Source organism: Helicoverpa zea, chromosome 20 (genome assembly GCF_022581195.2).
Source record: "Helicoverpa zea isolate HzStark_Cry1AcR chromosome 20, ilHelZeax1.1, whole genome shotgun sequence".
Lineage (NCBI taxonomy): Eukaryota > Metazoa > Arthropoda > Insecta > Lepidoptera > Noctuidae > Helicoverpa > Helicoverpa zea.
This window is the reverse complement of record NC_061471.1, coordinates 1,582,189-1,597,271: the sequence shown is the minus strand read 5'-3', so window position 1 is coordinate 1,597,271 and position 15,083 is coordinate 1,582,189. Positions and strand designations below refer to the sequence as shown.

The window sequence follows — 15,083 nt, the reverse complement described above, 5'->3', positions numbered from 1 at the left end:
GTGCAGGGCACGCCACCATAGTGGCGGTAAGTCCCCTCTTTGAGGAGTAGCTCGGGAGGAGCCATGGCGCCCTCACGTACCGCATGACGCAGGTCCTCACCGGACACGGATGTTTCGGGAGGTACCTGCACCAAATCGGTCGTGAGGAGGCGCCCGGGTGTCACCATTGTGCGGACAGCCTCGAGGACACGGTGGACCACACAGTCCAGGTGTGCCCCGCATGGGAGGGGCACCGCCGGGTCCTCGTCGAGGCTTTGGGCGGCAGCGACCTCTCGCGTCCGGCCCTGGTTCAGGCCATGGTCCGGGGCGAGAGGGAATGGGATGCCGTCGCCTCCATCTGCGAAGCGGTCATGCTCGAGAAGGAGGAGGCGGAACGCCAGAGAGTACGCACCTCTCATCCCGGCCGCCGCGCTGGCCCAGGTAGACACCATGGGCGCCGGGTGTCGCGTGATGACTCCCGGCCACCGTAGGCGTGGGTCTGTGGGCGGTGAGTTTGGGTGGCTCATCGTCCCTCTGTCTGCTTAGACGACAGACCCGTGTCGACGGCGCGCGTTGTTCCACGCGCTCCTCAAAGAGATGTCAGCAACCCCAGCGGGGCCCAGCAGGGCCAAGGCCTGCCGGGGCTGCGGGTTGTTCGAAAGAGATACCGCGGCCCTGGTACATAAAAGGCCTATGACGGAACACGACGGTTTTTAGTCAGTAAGAGTCTGACACTCCCTCACCGCTGCTAACCCACAGCGGGAGGGGTCATTTGATGATTTTTAACGTCGGAAAAAAAAAAGGTGCCATAACCGAAAATCTCCTAAGAAAGAGTTTCTTGGGTTGGAGTTCAAAGTAGCGCCCCAAAATGCGGGTGTACGAGGGACGGGGAATGTTACTGTCTTCAGTCTTCACCCTTATGCCTTCTTTGGACCCAATCATTTTATGTAATACCCAAAAATCATTGACGGATGTCTCAAAGAACCCGAACGCATCGTTAGTTCACTCTCAACTGATCGTTTTGGTCATGCCCACTGCACACATTTGATCTAGAATAAGGCGCCTGACCTACCTTAATTATGGCATATCCGCTCTTCTTTCCTTACTCCTTGGGATGGAGCCAATGAACTTATAGAACTGAGGGTATGGGAGTTATATCAAGTTCTGTTCTTACTGGAGGTCAACAAATAATTGGATGATGTCTATTTTTGGCACCGTTTTATTAGCTCGCTGTGTAGGCGCTATTTACTTTTTAAATTGAATGAATTGCTGTGGGTGGCGTCCGTGGAGACTTAATGTATGGAGGAAGAAATTTGCACAATGATGTACTCGTTAAATAGAACGTAGAATCCAGTTTATGAAGAAATGGGTTGAACTTTAAGTGGGATAAACGAATCTTGTAAATTTTTCTGGTGTTGCAAAATTCAAATGCAATTTCGAGAAATAATAAAAGTCAGCCATAAAACTAACATGCCATATAAAAATATAATTTATTTTCACGATAAAACCGTAATAGATTTGAAGTTGTTATATGATAAGAAGTTCAAGTGCATGTTGCAATTCAATCAATGGATATAACTTTGACATTGTAGACATTTGTAGATTATTTCATAAGGTGTGTTTCTCTATGAACCCGAGTGTCTGAAGGAGGTTGTTCAAAATCAGGTGTTTCTTTTAAGGTCGTAACGCGCATTTTGAGACATTGGAGAAATATAATAACAAGTACCTAATCCCACACTAAATACCTAGTATCGCTATAACATGCTCACTTTATGAAAAATGTCGTCTACATTTCTGTAAGACACATAAAATCAAAATAGCTAACTTCTTAATATTCTATCACAGATTTTTAACCATTTACCAAAACATCTTAGACATTGGGTTTTCCCGTATTTACTTCTACTATTCGTGTGATAATTGAAAAGTAAACCTAGTCTAATTATCTCGTATTTACTTTATATAAATAAAGATTAGTTGAACTTCCTTTTCGGCTAAGCTTTGGTTAAACACCCGTTAATGGCATAGTTTAGTTAGTTCGCGACTGCAATCTAATTGATAAATTATACAAACTTAAAGATTATGCTATACACTAGGAAACTGCATTTATTTGTAGACCAACCGCAAAATGTTGGGTTTTAAAATAAATACGAGAAACTTAAACATTGTATAAGTGTTTAATTTTAACGGTAAAACTAATCTCAAGCAACTCTAAGTCACAATCCGGGACGTAGCAAAAAGTATCCCACTCTTTAACAGTCATCATCATCATCATCCTGCCCTTATCCCAATTTTATAAGGAGTCGGCGCAGCATCCCAAATTAAAGAAATAATTCTCCTACCAGCCGTCTAGAATTTAAACACTGTCATTTTTTAACAGTAGCTTTTGCGACACACTTATGGCCTTACTACAAAAACTTTAACCACTGTTTTACACTTGTCTAAAAAAAATGTGGCTCCAAAATGAACCATATGTCAACGTCATAATTTGACATTTTTTTAGACAAGGCTTAAACTGACGTTAAAAAGTTTTTGTGGTAAGACGGTTATGGCCTTACTACAAAAACTTTAACCCCTGTTTTACACTTGTCTAATAAAATTTTGGCTGCAAAATGAACCGTATGTCAACGTCATAATTTGTCATTTTTTTAGACAAGGCATAAACTGACGTTTAAAAGTTTTTGTGGTAAGACGGTTAGTGTTTATATCTAGGCTCCATTGTTCTATATCTATGCCAGTGGATTTTGTAAACTAATCTATCTAGTTGTCTTAAACCTAAACCTGGATTTATTTTAATAAACTGCTCATTAAATCAAGACGAGCATTCTCACGCTATTGTTCCTAGCTTATATTGACGTCAATATAGGAAAAAAGTTATCCTAGACTTTTCTATATTGACGTCATAATATGCTCTTCATCCATCGTGAGAAGCATTGTCACTGATTACCATTTGTAGCCTCCCTCACATATGGCGGTATTTAAATTTTCAAGATTTCTTTTTAGCCAAAGTCTCGGAATGGAATCGGTCTTAATAAGAATATGTATAGAATTTGCTGCAGAATCAGTATCTATTATTGCTGAACATAGGCCATTGATTTCCAAATAGACGTGTATAAATCTTTTTATCTATAATCATCATACTCCTGCCTTTATCCCAATTTGTTTGGGGTTGGTGCAGCATATTTCATATTTCCTTTTCACGATTTACATTATTTCTAGTCATATCGACTTTTACACAATCCCTTAATCATTTCTTTGGTTGTACCCTTTTCCCTATGTCCACATGTATGGGTCATGCTCAAAACCTGCATGCATTGTAATAATAATAGTAGGATAACAGTGTGTCTTCAAAGCTTATGCATAAGAAATTAATCTCCGATAGTCTCCGATAGCATCAAATGTTTATGACTGCAGATGTACATAGTTTATCATCACCGTCTTTTGTTTCAACTAGTGTTGCAACGCTCACTGTGTCAACATTCCCACCTTGTGACCTTACGGTCTATTGTTTTATATCTTCATACCTTTTGTGTAATAGGGATAGGTTAAAGTTCTGAGTTTGTTTGATTTGCCCGTGTAGTTGTGGCATTGCTTGATAAAATATACAGAAGAGGCATTCGTTTATCAGAATATTCAGATTTGATTTTGTAGGTAGGTACTTCTGCTAAGCAAACTCTTTTGAATATCTTCTTTTATGCAATGAAGTAAGAATGTATTACATGCAATGAAGGAGCGCTATATAAAAAAATATGTATACCGACTAAACGAATATATCCCATATACATACCAACGAAAATTACGCTACCTACATATTTACCACGCCTCAGACAATTCACTGCACTATTCGCTTAGAATTCCTCGTTCACATCAAACATCGCTAAACTTAGCCCAAGTAATACGAGTACGATGACGTCACTACCCTCAGTTATTTAATGCTAACTTTCAAAAGGGCACGGGGATCGGAATATTCCCAGACGTTATTCAACCCTTTCGCCACTACCTATCAATCAAAGGTCAGCACTAAAGGTTAGGGAATACCGTAACCTTTCGTCATAATACACCTGTGATCTGTTTGAAATCGAAGGTTAGAAATTGTTCTATTTTTGGAGTCAGTGTATTTCTTTAGAGTGACCAATAGGTAGGGTCGCGTCAGGCAGGTCACTTTGGCAATACTTAATGCGATTGCTTGTGTGTGATAGTATTTTTAATATCTTTTGAAATCATCCTCCGAGCCTTTTTCCCAAACTATGTTGGGGTCGGCTTCCAGTCTAACCGGATGTAGCTGAGTACTAGTGCTTTACAAGGAGCGACTGCCCTGCCTGACCTCCTCAACCCAGTTACCCGGGCAACCCAATACCCCTTGGTTAGACTGGTGTCAGACTTACTGGCTTCTGACTACCCGTAACGACTGCCAAGGATGTTCTATGACAGCCGGGACCTACAGTTTAACGTGCCTTTTGAAATCAGATCAAATAATCCTGTTAACCAAATCAGTTTTAAGTAATTATATGTAAATCCATAAGTAGGTATTTATAATTGTTCAAATTTTTGCAGTTTTACTACAGTTATCCCAAAAAACGACCCTTTATTGCTACCCAATTTTGCAGTAAAGAAGTGATCGGTGATCACGAACCACAATGGCTTTGGGTCTATAGGAAAATTAGACATGTCTCGTCACGTACGCTATGCTAATCGTATACGTGTTTATTGTCATTGTACCGGCAGCCATGACCTCGCACAACATGATACACAGCTTATAAGGATAGACCATGAACATTGATGATCAAGTCATCAAGCCCTTCATCAGCTATCTTAAGAAAAGCTTATCACAGCTCTTCACGGCATAATTCTTCTTGAATGAAGTGTAAGTTCTTTCTACATCATCTTGCCATCATCACGTCGGAGGTAGGTTGTGCCAAACAAGCCAGTCTGTTCAGATTCGTCATATGGCTTTGGTAAAGAATTGAAGCAATGCAATGCACAATGGTGCCAATATCTGGGTTCGCCATTTGTTCCTGATAGTGATGGAAATCTTTTAGAGCGGACAAAATTCTTTTCTAAGCAGAAAAAAATCTTGTCCGACATCATCTGCAAATTGTTATTCTGATACGGATCCAATAATCTGTTTCCAGAGACTTTATTCCAAGCAGATGTAACTACAAGAATTAACATTTATTATGCAGGTAACGTTGTCCGAGTGAATGTCAATCTGTCATTGTACTGGCGGCCATGACTTACTGCTTAACTTGAATATATTAAACTGATGACAGAGTTTGATGTCTCAGAGATTATAGATTACTTATTGTAAATGACAGCAATTCCCCAAACAATGTCTTCCCATTTTCAGTTTAGTTTCAAGAATTCAGAACACCCCTGAGTGTTCAAAGGGAAGGCATGACGTTTCCAAAAGTGCAATGCTTTGTCATATTTGTGAAGTCCAGGGTGTCAGTGAAGTCTTGGGAGCCCAGTAAGCGAGGCTGTGCCCAGCAGTGGGTCGATCAGAAGGATAATTACAGACATCAATTCAATCATAATATCAATATTTTTTCACCTTGACTGATACCTACTTCCAAGATTTTTACCTCTTCGATAAAAAGTTGAAGAACGTCAGCAGAGCAAAAAATACCAATTTATAAAACTAGAACTTTTCCACTGTGAATAGAATCACTGAGGTGACCTCAATTAATAGACAATACAAATGAACCGGATTGATTGAGCGATTTGTTCAGTCTATCACCTGTTTTGTTCCCATAGTAGGTAACTCCTTTTGCCGGCAGACCGTTTAATCGAAAAAGGAATTAATTGGTAAGGGAAGTATATAAAAAAGGTCTTCTAATTGATGTAATTCAGGTTCGATCTTGTTGCCAATTTTCGCTTCGTTGAAGAATATTGATCAAATCGCAGTGCGCAAAGAAAGCAGTTCCTTTTAAGCATAGAAAATATTATATAGGATTTCCGTCATAACTTGAACTTCAAAGTTAACTCTAGAAGATGGAATTCTATGTATTGCTTGCTACGTAGTCTTTGCACCTGCAATATAGCCTATTGCGCATCCAATCAGTAAATGTCTCTTTAATAAAATATTTTAACAAACCCCTCTGAGTCCACTCGATATGTATATCTTTCATATCTTGATAAGTTCTTTGTCAGTAAATTAATCCCAATATTTTCATAATGGCTTATGTTTTTGGACACGCACCTGTAGAAGTGTAGATAGTTATCTGAATAATTCCAGTTTCATTATTTTGATCGATTGCTACACGTGACTCACTGTCCAAAAGAATAATATCACTTCGAAGTTTCGTGTATTAAAGGATAAAACTTTTAACCTGGAAGACCCTGGGATCCTGGGATCTTGCTCTTTAGGAGCTATACCTAACGACTTTCTTATCCTTGTTGCGGTTCCATGAAATCGCTTATAAACTTCCTGTGTGATTTCGAAGCGATTCTCAACTTTGTGTAGTTTCCTTATTTCTTTTGGATGTTATTTATGGTTTTAAAGCTGAATATTATCGATTCAAGCAGTGAGGGTTTTCTTGGGGATAAAGAATCATTTTCCGACCAGTATTATTCTAAATGGGAATATTTAAATCTACAAATAGCTGCTATTGGAATCATACCTGGTCGTAAAGCGTTCCATCATTAAGTTTGGAGTCGACTCATCATTTCTTCATTTCTTCCATACATCTTTATCTAGTTGTAAACCGTATTAGTTTTATTATTCGTCCTCTTCTTAAATCCTCACAAAGTCTAATTCAACTTATGATGGTATCATAAAACACCTGTGACCTCTACTCCCTATTATTAAAACGCAATCACAGGCAATAACAATCAATACTGCATATGTACTACAATAATAATCGTTTCTTACTTAACATTTTTTGTCGACAATACATTGTAGAGGCTTATGCGTTGTTATGATAATTAAGCTGGCCTTTGACATCACAAACTCCATGTTATTTCGTACTCATACTTGAGAAGTCATTAATTTTATTTAGTAAAAAACATATTTTTGTCGTATTAATATTTGAATGTTGGTGACACGGCCATGAGCTCAGCATTTGCAAAACCAAAACATGCTATTATTTTCTTATTGTTACGACTATTTGACGAACTTCGAGGTAATATCTAATCGAAGATTATGTAAATTACCATAAGCGACTTTGTATGACTTGAGTTGGTATAATATTATTTATCGTTAATGTCTACTTAGTATCCTGCATCTGAAGGCTAAGTACCATCCAATGACAATTGTATTCTCGTATTATTTTAAATACTAGCTTTTATAAAACTTGCACAGAATATATTGAGAAATTCTTATATGAGACCAAAGTTTCGTAAGACCTCATCTTTAAATACCAACTTTATGTGTACAAAAACTAAACTGCAAATATATTGCCAAAGATGTTCAAATGACAATCGGGACCCACCTATTTACTTACGTACCCTCCAAAACACTGTGGAACTAGTCATAAAAATATGCTAATACCATACCCAATCTCTGACTGACTGCTGATAATGTTTCTTACCCAATAATCAATACCCCAATGATGAATCTTTCCATGCGGCTATGACTTACCCACGAGCTTCTCTCTTTTTTAAATAACCAAATAAGTAACCTTTATAATCTTGATTTCAGAAGCAGCCCACACGACGAGAAGGCGCTCAAGCTATCGACTGAGGAGCCTCTTCACCTGGGGCCGCCTCCTCGGTCCTGCTACCCTCTCGTCGTGATCCTGGCCCGAGATCTACGGGATACGGGGGAGCTGAGACCTGATGATACGGTGGGTAATGAAATCTGTTGGTGAAGATGGGATAGGAATTGAATAGGGTGTGTGGTGATTTTAACCCTTAATTTATGAAGAAGGTCCCTTAAAAAATTTATTCGAGAAGGGTTGTTTCCTAACCAAGAGCTTAGTGGAAAGATTTAATTGTTTTGGCGATTTTAGATGAGTACGTCTGCTGGTTTTCCAGATTTGAGAGGGATACATCATCTTTCATCTCTTTACCTCAGCCATCTCTTTACGAGATAAACATAATAATATAAAAACTAAAATGCAGTAAAGGTTATAATTTAGTTAAATGAAATACTCTGTACAAACAAGTACGATAGGTACGTGGCAATAACCGTCAATTTTCTCGCTCTTTTTCCTTCCTGTTCATGATATTGATAAAAGCAGATAATAGATGTAGCAACAGTATCAATCGGTAAAACTGTTAATTTTCCTCGTACATTTTAGTTAAAGTAAATCTTCGAAAATCGGTGTCCGATTTTTTGTAGGAAAAAAATAGGACACACAAGTATAGCAATAGTGCAAAGGACACTTAAACTAAAAAGTCGGTGAGAAAATCCTTGTCCTACATTAAATCGGTCCGATTTATCGGTCCTGCAAAAAGTCGGGTAGTCTTAAACTAATGTTTTGTCCAGGTGGCGCTTATAAGTGTGGTGCACATAAGAGATGACCAGTGTCCACTGCCCAGTGGTGTCATTGCGCAGTACTTGAAGCAGGCAAATGGACATCTATCCTGTTTGAAGGTAAGATAAATACAGTATGTAGATACATTTTATTAGGTACACCAACTTTTTCAATTTTGATCTTAGAACAATTAAAATAGGTGACATAATGGGCGGTCTTGTAGCTAACAGCGTTCTGGTCTTCTTCGATCTTATCCAGACAACCTTAACCGTAAGAGCAAAAAACTAAGGGGAAACTGAGTAAAACCGCAACATTTAAGTGAAGGAGGGGATTACCCCATTGGTAAAATCAGTAACACTTTCACACTGAACGTCCATTTTCTTAACTCAATACTCAGTTCTTTATTAGCATTCCTTATGTTATACTGGTCGTACATTTTATAGTTTAGAAACAATATGGACCTTATAGGGCACAGCTTAAATCAACCGGCAACAATAAACAACTTAACTTTAAGTTTCTTTTTAATTGACGTTCATGTTATCGGTGAACTTGGGCCTGCAATCGGCAACAGCCTAGTTCAACTGAAGGACAGTCTTTCCCCATTGGTAAAACCAGTAATCACCAAACAGCCTAAACTTTTGACACTGGGAACTTAAGTATAAGACAAAGTCTCATTGGTTTTTCCCGTGTGGATTTATGACTGGCGAGCAAGATCAGCAAAAGGCTGCATGAATAAGATAGATGTGTCTTAGCTGATTACTGGGCGATGTGGAAAATTCTAGGCCAGACCTGTGAAATAAATATAGGTATCAATATTGGGTGTTAAGGCCTATGTACATGGCGGCCTGCCGGGGCTGCGGGATTGTTCGAAAGTGTTACCGCGGCACATAAAGACCTACGACGGAACACGACGGTTTTTAGTCAGTAAAACGGTTATGGCACATTATAGCAGCACCGCAACAGCACGGCTGCAGCACGGCGTCGCCTCGAATTAAGACTACGGCTAGCTGCCAGCGCGCTAACTACGCGTTGTCCGCAAGGTGCCAGCTCGACGTCCGCGCGCCGGCCGCGCGCCGGCCGCTAGGTGTAAGCTTGCTGTCACCGCAAACTTAATATAATTTTAAGACGATTATGATTGATGTTATGATTGAACACGACGTAATGACGTTTCGCTGCCGGCTCGGAGTCGGCGCGTAATTAGCACGCCGTCGGCGCGCTGTACCCATGAAGTCCGCTCGCTTGCAGCGCGCTGACTGCTCGCCGTTAGCTTTTTCATATTGACATTACGAAATATATTATAATATACACGATTTAATGCTCTAAATTGAATGACAACTTAAATGCTAGTGTGGAGCCGTGCTGTTGCGGTGCCGCTATACTGTGCCATGACCCAAAGTCTGATACTCCCTTACCGCTGCTAACCCACAGCGGGAGGTGTCATTTGATGACTTTTAAGGTCCTTAAAAAAAGGCCTATCTACAAGGCTACACTGATCGCTTATAACGTGCGTCGACGGTGCGTAAAACGTCAAAAACGCGTTGTGTACAGGCCCTTAACCAACATAAACTTTTGGACTCTTCCTTAATCGGTTAATAAACTTTCCGTCATTGATTTGACATCAATAAAACAATTAATTAACACGTGTAGTGCGAATAAGTTTATTTACAAAACCCTCACATATTGATACTGCGATTAATACTCAAACGTGTTGGAGTACGTGTTGTGAAACATAAAGCGACAAGTCTTATATGCAAATATTATTGTTTACTGAGAATACATTATTTGTTTGTTTATTTGTTGGTTGTATGACTACCTTGCCTTGGTCGGTGTGAACTTTTTCTTTGTTTCGTATTTTTAATTTTACGCCCTTTCAGGGTCGATGATCTTTAGATAAGGCACTGCTGTGTTACGTAACTTGTTTTTTTCCCCTTTGATGATTTAATTAATTTACGCAAAGTTTAGTTTACAAAGTCCCGCAGCTCCATTTATATCAATCAATCTGCATCTTAATTTTCGCGACATAAATGTGCTTCGCTCGATTACACGCTTAAAGAAAATTGTCATCATCAGCAGCCCCAAAGGCCACCGCTGGTAAAAGGCTTCAAATCTCATATGGGATGTTAATTATGTGGAAGTCTGCCGAAGCGCTCTTCCTCGTTCGGACTCCATGGTAATGTCGCTTGTTACGCATCCAAGTAGTCAAGACAGGCTTGGTACCTAAGGCCTAACTCACTTGGCGAGACGTGGGCACGAGCTACTGCGTTTTGATTTCGAGGATGCCAGAAGTAGCCAGGTTTACACCGCTGGTCACGACGCCTAGCCGTCTTATTAAGGCGGAGCTCTTTGGCCAAAAAGCTAAGGGCCTTCTTTCCTACCTTGTAAAGTACTACTTGCATCATGTAGTACAATATTGTCTGTTGTTGTTCTAGCAACTATACGTGAGCGGCGAGTGCGGTGGCGCGGCGGAGTACGGCGCAGCACATGCAGCCGACGCGCTGTGCTGCGTGTGCGCCGCACACCCGCTGTCGCGAGCGCTGCTGCCCTGCCGGCACGCTTGTCTCTGTGCCGACTGTTTGCGTGAGTACACACATTACTATACGTGGCGTATTGTTCGAAGCACTTATCGCGGCCCGGGTATACAAATGGGTTAAGAAGGAACATTGAATTTTAGTCAGTAAGAGTCTGACACTCCCTCACGCTGCACGCATAGCGAGTGGAATCATCTGATACAATAACACCAAAAAAATACACAACAGTCGTTGTCATATAAGGATGCGTCGTAGGTATTTTTTTAATGGGTATTGTAGTTAGTATGTGTATACTTAAATATTATTTTATTTATACGACGGCTCAGGATTCCGATGGCGTCTTTTCTAGTGCCATTTTCACGACTTCCTCTTCACACTCGCAGTAACAAAAGTCGGGAATAATAAACAGACGAGTAAATGTAAATATCTGAGTAATTGTCAATCAGTCATTTGTTTGTATAAAGGTTATTGTCGACCCCAGTCACGGGACAGTGATTTACGCTCTAGTGAGTAAGCATTAGCTTTGACACACACCTACTTATGGAAAGATATATTTTATAGCTTATTGTTTTATTTTTATGACAGTTGTTAATTAAGGTTACAGTGTTAATAAATCTAATTGTCACTTTAATAGGACTTGTATAGCGAAATGTTAGTGTTTAATCGAAAATTAATTGCTCAGAAATCTGGCGTCTAGTTATCACCTACACCAGTATATTTTCAAGAATATTTAGGCTTTTTCAATACATAGATAGATACCTACTACAGACAAGAGGCCCTATTGTCTGTAGTCTATTGAATAGGGATTGGGTACATAATATTCAAATTCAGTAACTGCTCGCCCGAGGTCAGAGGTGGTCCCGGTAACATCGGGACTCAAAATTGTATAAAGGCTAAATGCCAGCCTTAAATCATCAGAACAACATATGCCTGAGATCACAAAATCTACAAAATATCATACCATAACTATAGCATAGCTTGCATCGTCTACTACAGCACAACCCTACCACTTACAATTCCGATGGCTTGCTAATATCTATTCGGAGCGTTCAATACAAACGCGGCTCAATGTTAGTGGCGCCTTGAGGAGCCCGACCTTATCACGGATCTTGTGATTTCGGATCAGGGAATATGTAGGATTATATTTTTGTTCGATTTGATCAAAGAGGATAAAACCGAATTTTGCATTTTTTGGGTTTTTGGAGTTTGCATTTAGAATGTCAATGATAGACGGACCTTCAAAGTCAATAGATATGAGGTCAGGTAGGTGTTCATATTTCTTTAAATCAATGTTGAAGGGACAGCTATAGACGTCGTCACAATGGGAAGTTTAAAGAACTTCAAACTTAAAGAGTTTTGGTCTGTTAAGCGATGTTTTTTTTTTATGCATTGTGATATTAGAATACCAGGGAACGATGTTTGTCATCTGCTCTGTCCCAAAAAACGGGGTTCAACAACACGAATAATATTAAAGAAGCATAAAAGTTACTTATTTTTTCTCTATTTCCAGCGAAACTAGACAAGTGTCCGATCTGCCGCAGCGTGATAACCAGCTACTTCTGCATCCGCAATGATGACGAGCGCGACCTGTCCGAGCTGAAGCAGCAGCGCTTCTTCAACCGGCGCCTCTTCAACCTGTTCCACTACCACTAGCCAGGTCAGGTGTTGCCATGTTATATCATCATCATCTCCCGAGCCTTTTCTCAACTATGTTGGGGTCGGCTTCCAGTCTAACCAGATGTAGCCGAGTACCAGTGCTTTACAAGAAGCGACTGCCTATCTGACCTTCTCAACCAAGTTACCTGGGCAACCCAATACCCCTTGGTTAGACTGGTGTCAGATTTACTGACTTGTTGACTACCCGTAACGACTGCCAAGGATGTTCACTGACAGCCTGGACCTACAGTTTAACGTGCTATCCGAAACACAGTAATTGGTGTCTAAGATATACTGAGCTGAGTACCGCATGGTAATAGCACCGTACTCAGCTGCATGCGGTTAGACTGGAACCCGACCCCAACATTGTTGAGAAAAGGCTGGGTGGTGTTGCACCCCACGCAAAGCCAGCGTCACAGGCTGTTACCTTGTATGTAGCAGCCCTCATCAGAATTCCACGTCAGAGACGGTCAGGCAGAGTTGAGCAAACTTTGACATACAGTCTTGTTAGGTAGTTAAATCTATGTACAGCCCTCTCAATAAGAACCTTACTTTCCTGACCTGTCTATATGACATTTTTTTTTTCTTACAATAATGTATATTTCCTTTCACAGGTTGCAACAATGACTGAAGGACATTAGAACGTGCAAGAACAGTAACAATATCAGACTTGCCACTAAACGACAGTGTGATATTAGAACTACCGACTGACGACAAAAAATAAAAGTAAACAAACTAAAGAAAATACGTAAAAACACATATTTTCAAAGTGAACGTGACATTGTGAACTTTTAATTTAATTTTAATGTTAATTTTTATGTGTGATATGGAAATTGTGAATTAATGAAGTGGTAACACTTAAATTAATGTCAAAAATGCTGCCATTTTTTTAATGACAGTTAATTACAAAATGAGATGAAGAGAAATGAAGCTACATAGGGTTATACATACTTTACATTTTTTTTGCAGGAAATGTTGACTCATCAAGGTGATTAAATTAGGTGTTACCACTTTATTTTATTGTTTAATGTCCGAAAATACGTTCTGTTTTATGTAAACTTATATCGTCACTTACGGCCAGTTTCTTCATCAAAAGTTAAAGTTAAAGTTATGGCTAAAGTAATGTCTAAAGTAAAAGTAACGGTTAAATTCAATTGTTCTATTAGTTTTGCTGTCACTTTAGCCTTGAAAAAACGAATTTGACCGTTACTTTTACTTTAGACATTACTTTAACTTTAACTTTTGATGAAGAAACTGGCCGTTAGTCGCTGTATATCTAATCCATGTTTTGTATCATTGTATATTACAAGCGAGATAAAAATCGTCATATGTTTTGGCTAGACTTAAGAAATGTCAAATTAAAAAAAAGGTAAGAAGAGTACAGGAGAATAACAGAACTTATAGAACAAATGATAAATATGTTTCGCACTACAAGTACCTAACTGTTTTGAGGCGAAATTTTATGTCTTATGAGGCTGCAAGCTCTAAAGATATTAGAAGAATTGACTGACCTGACAGTCTATTCTTTGCTAATGGGTAAAACTCCCAAGTCATCGAGTCAATGTTCAGGCGACTTTGTATGTATGTTTGTATGTAAGAGTGGATGAGAATTATGGAAAACTGTGATAAAGATGCTTTGTAAATTTGCTGTAATATGTACATATACTTTAGGATTTACTTTATAATTTGTTATGTTGACGGTAACCCTTTGGATGTCGACTTTTAGCCTAAATTATAAATATTACAGACAAATATATGTATATGCACATAAATTATTTAAAATTTGTACGATATAAGATGGCTGTTATATATTGAGAAAAATATACCTTATTTGTTAAGCAGTTAAGTTCAATTTTATAGTCAAAATTATTTCAATTATTGGAAGCCTGTCGACTTTCAAAGGGTTGAAATAAATGTAACTATCGAGGAGGCTCGCTTTTATGAACATAATTGTGCCCTAAAAAGTTTATTAAATGATTTAATTAAAAACTGCGCCTAGCTGTAACCATAGACTATGGATCAATTATGAGCATAGAGAAGTCAGACCTCCTTAATCGAGTCTTTATTAGTTAAACTAGCTTTTCTATCATAATTACTTATTTATGAAGATTCAGAATTCACTGGAACTTAGATTATCATACATGTACTAGAAAATGTAACATAAATTGTGAATAAAAATGATAAGTATCTAAAATATTTTTCTATGGTACATGTGTAGTGTAGATTTAATATTTTAGTCCTATGTAGTCTTCCAGATACCCTAATGTAGATCTCATTTGAGTTACAATAAATATAATTTACATGATGTTTGTGTTTGATTTTGATACTTGAGCGCATCGATAAATATTGATATATAATTTCAAGCCTGCAAAAATGTGACGGAAAAAAATAGTAAATGGAATAATTAACAGAAACTTTGCCTAGTAACTTTTACCAAAAAGCAGGACAACAGTATCAAATAATAATCGAAGATTTAATGATATTAGGGGAAACTACATATTAAAAG

The 15,083-nt window shown here is 38.9% G+C and overlaps 1 protein-coding gene across 1 annotated transcript in view; it reads left to right on the top strand.

Moving 5' to 3' along the window:
- LOC124640076 (cell growth regulator with RING finger domain protein 1-like) overlaps window positions 1–14,882 on the top strand; it is a 43,825-nt gene extending 28,943 nt beyond the window's left edge. Inside the window, exons 4-9 of the mRNA XM_047177691.1 lie at window positions 7,616–7,760; window positions 8,405–8,512; window positions 10,823–10,970; window positions 12,432–12,578; window positions 13,192–13,648; window positions 13,839–14,882. Coding sequence (XP_047033647.1) covers window positions 7,616–7,760; window positions 8,405–8,512; window positions 10,823–10,970; window positions 12,432–12,574 — 544 coding nt within the window. The 3' untranslated portion in view covers window positions 12,575–12,578; window positions 13,192–13,648; window positions 13,839–14,882. The remainder of the gene's footprint in view (window positions 1–7,615; window positions 7,761–8,404; window positions 8,513–10,822; window positions 10,971–12,431; window positions 12,579–13,191; window positions 13,649–13,838) is intronic.
- Window positions 14,883–15,083: the final 201 nt, after the last annotated feature.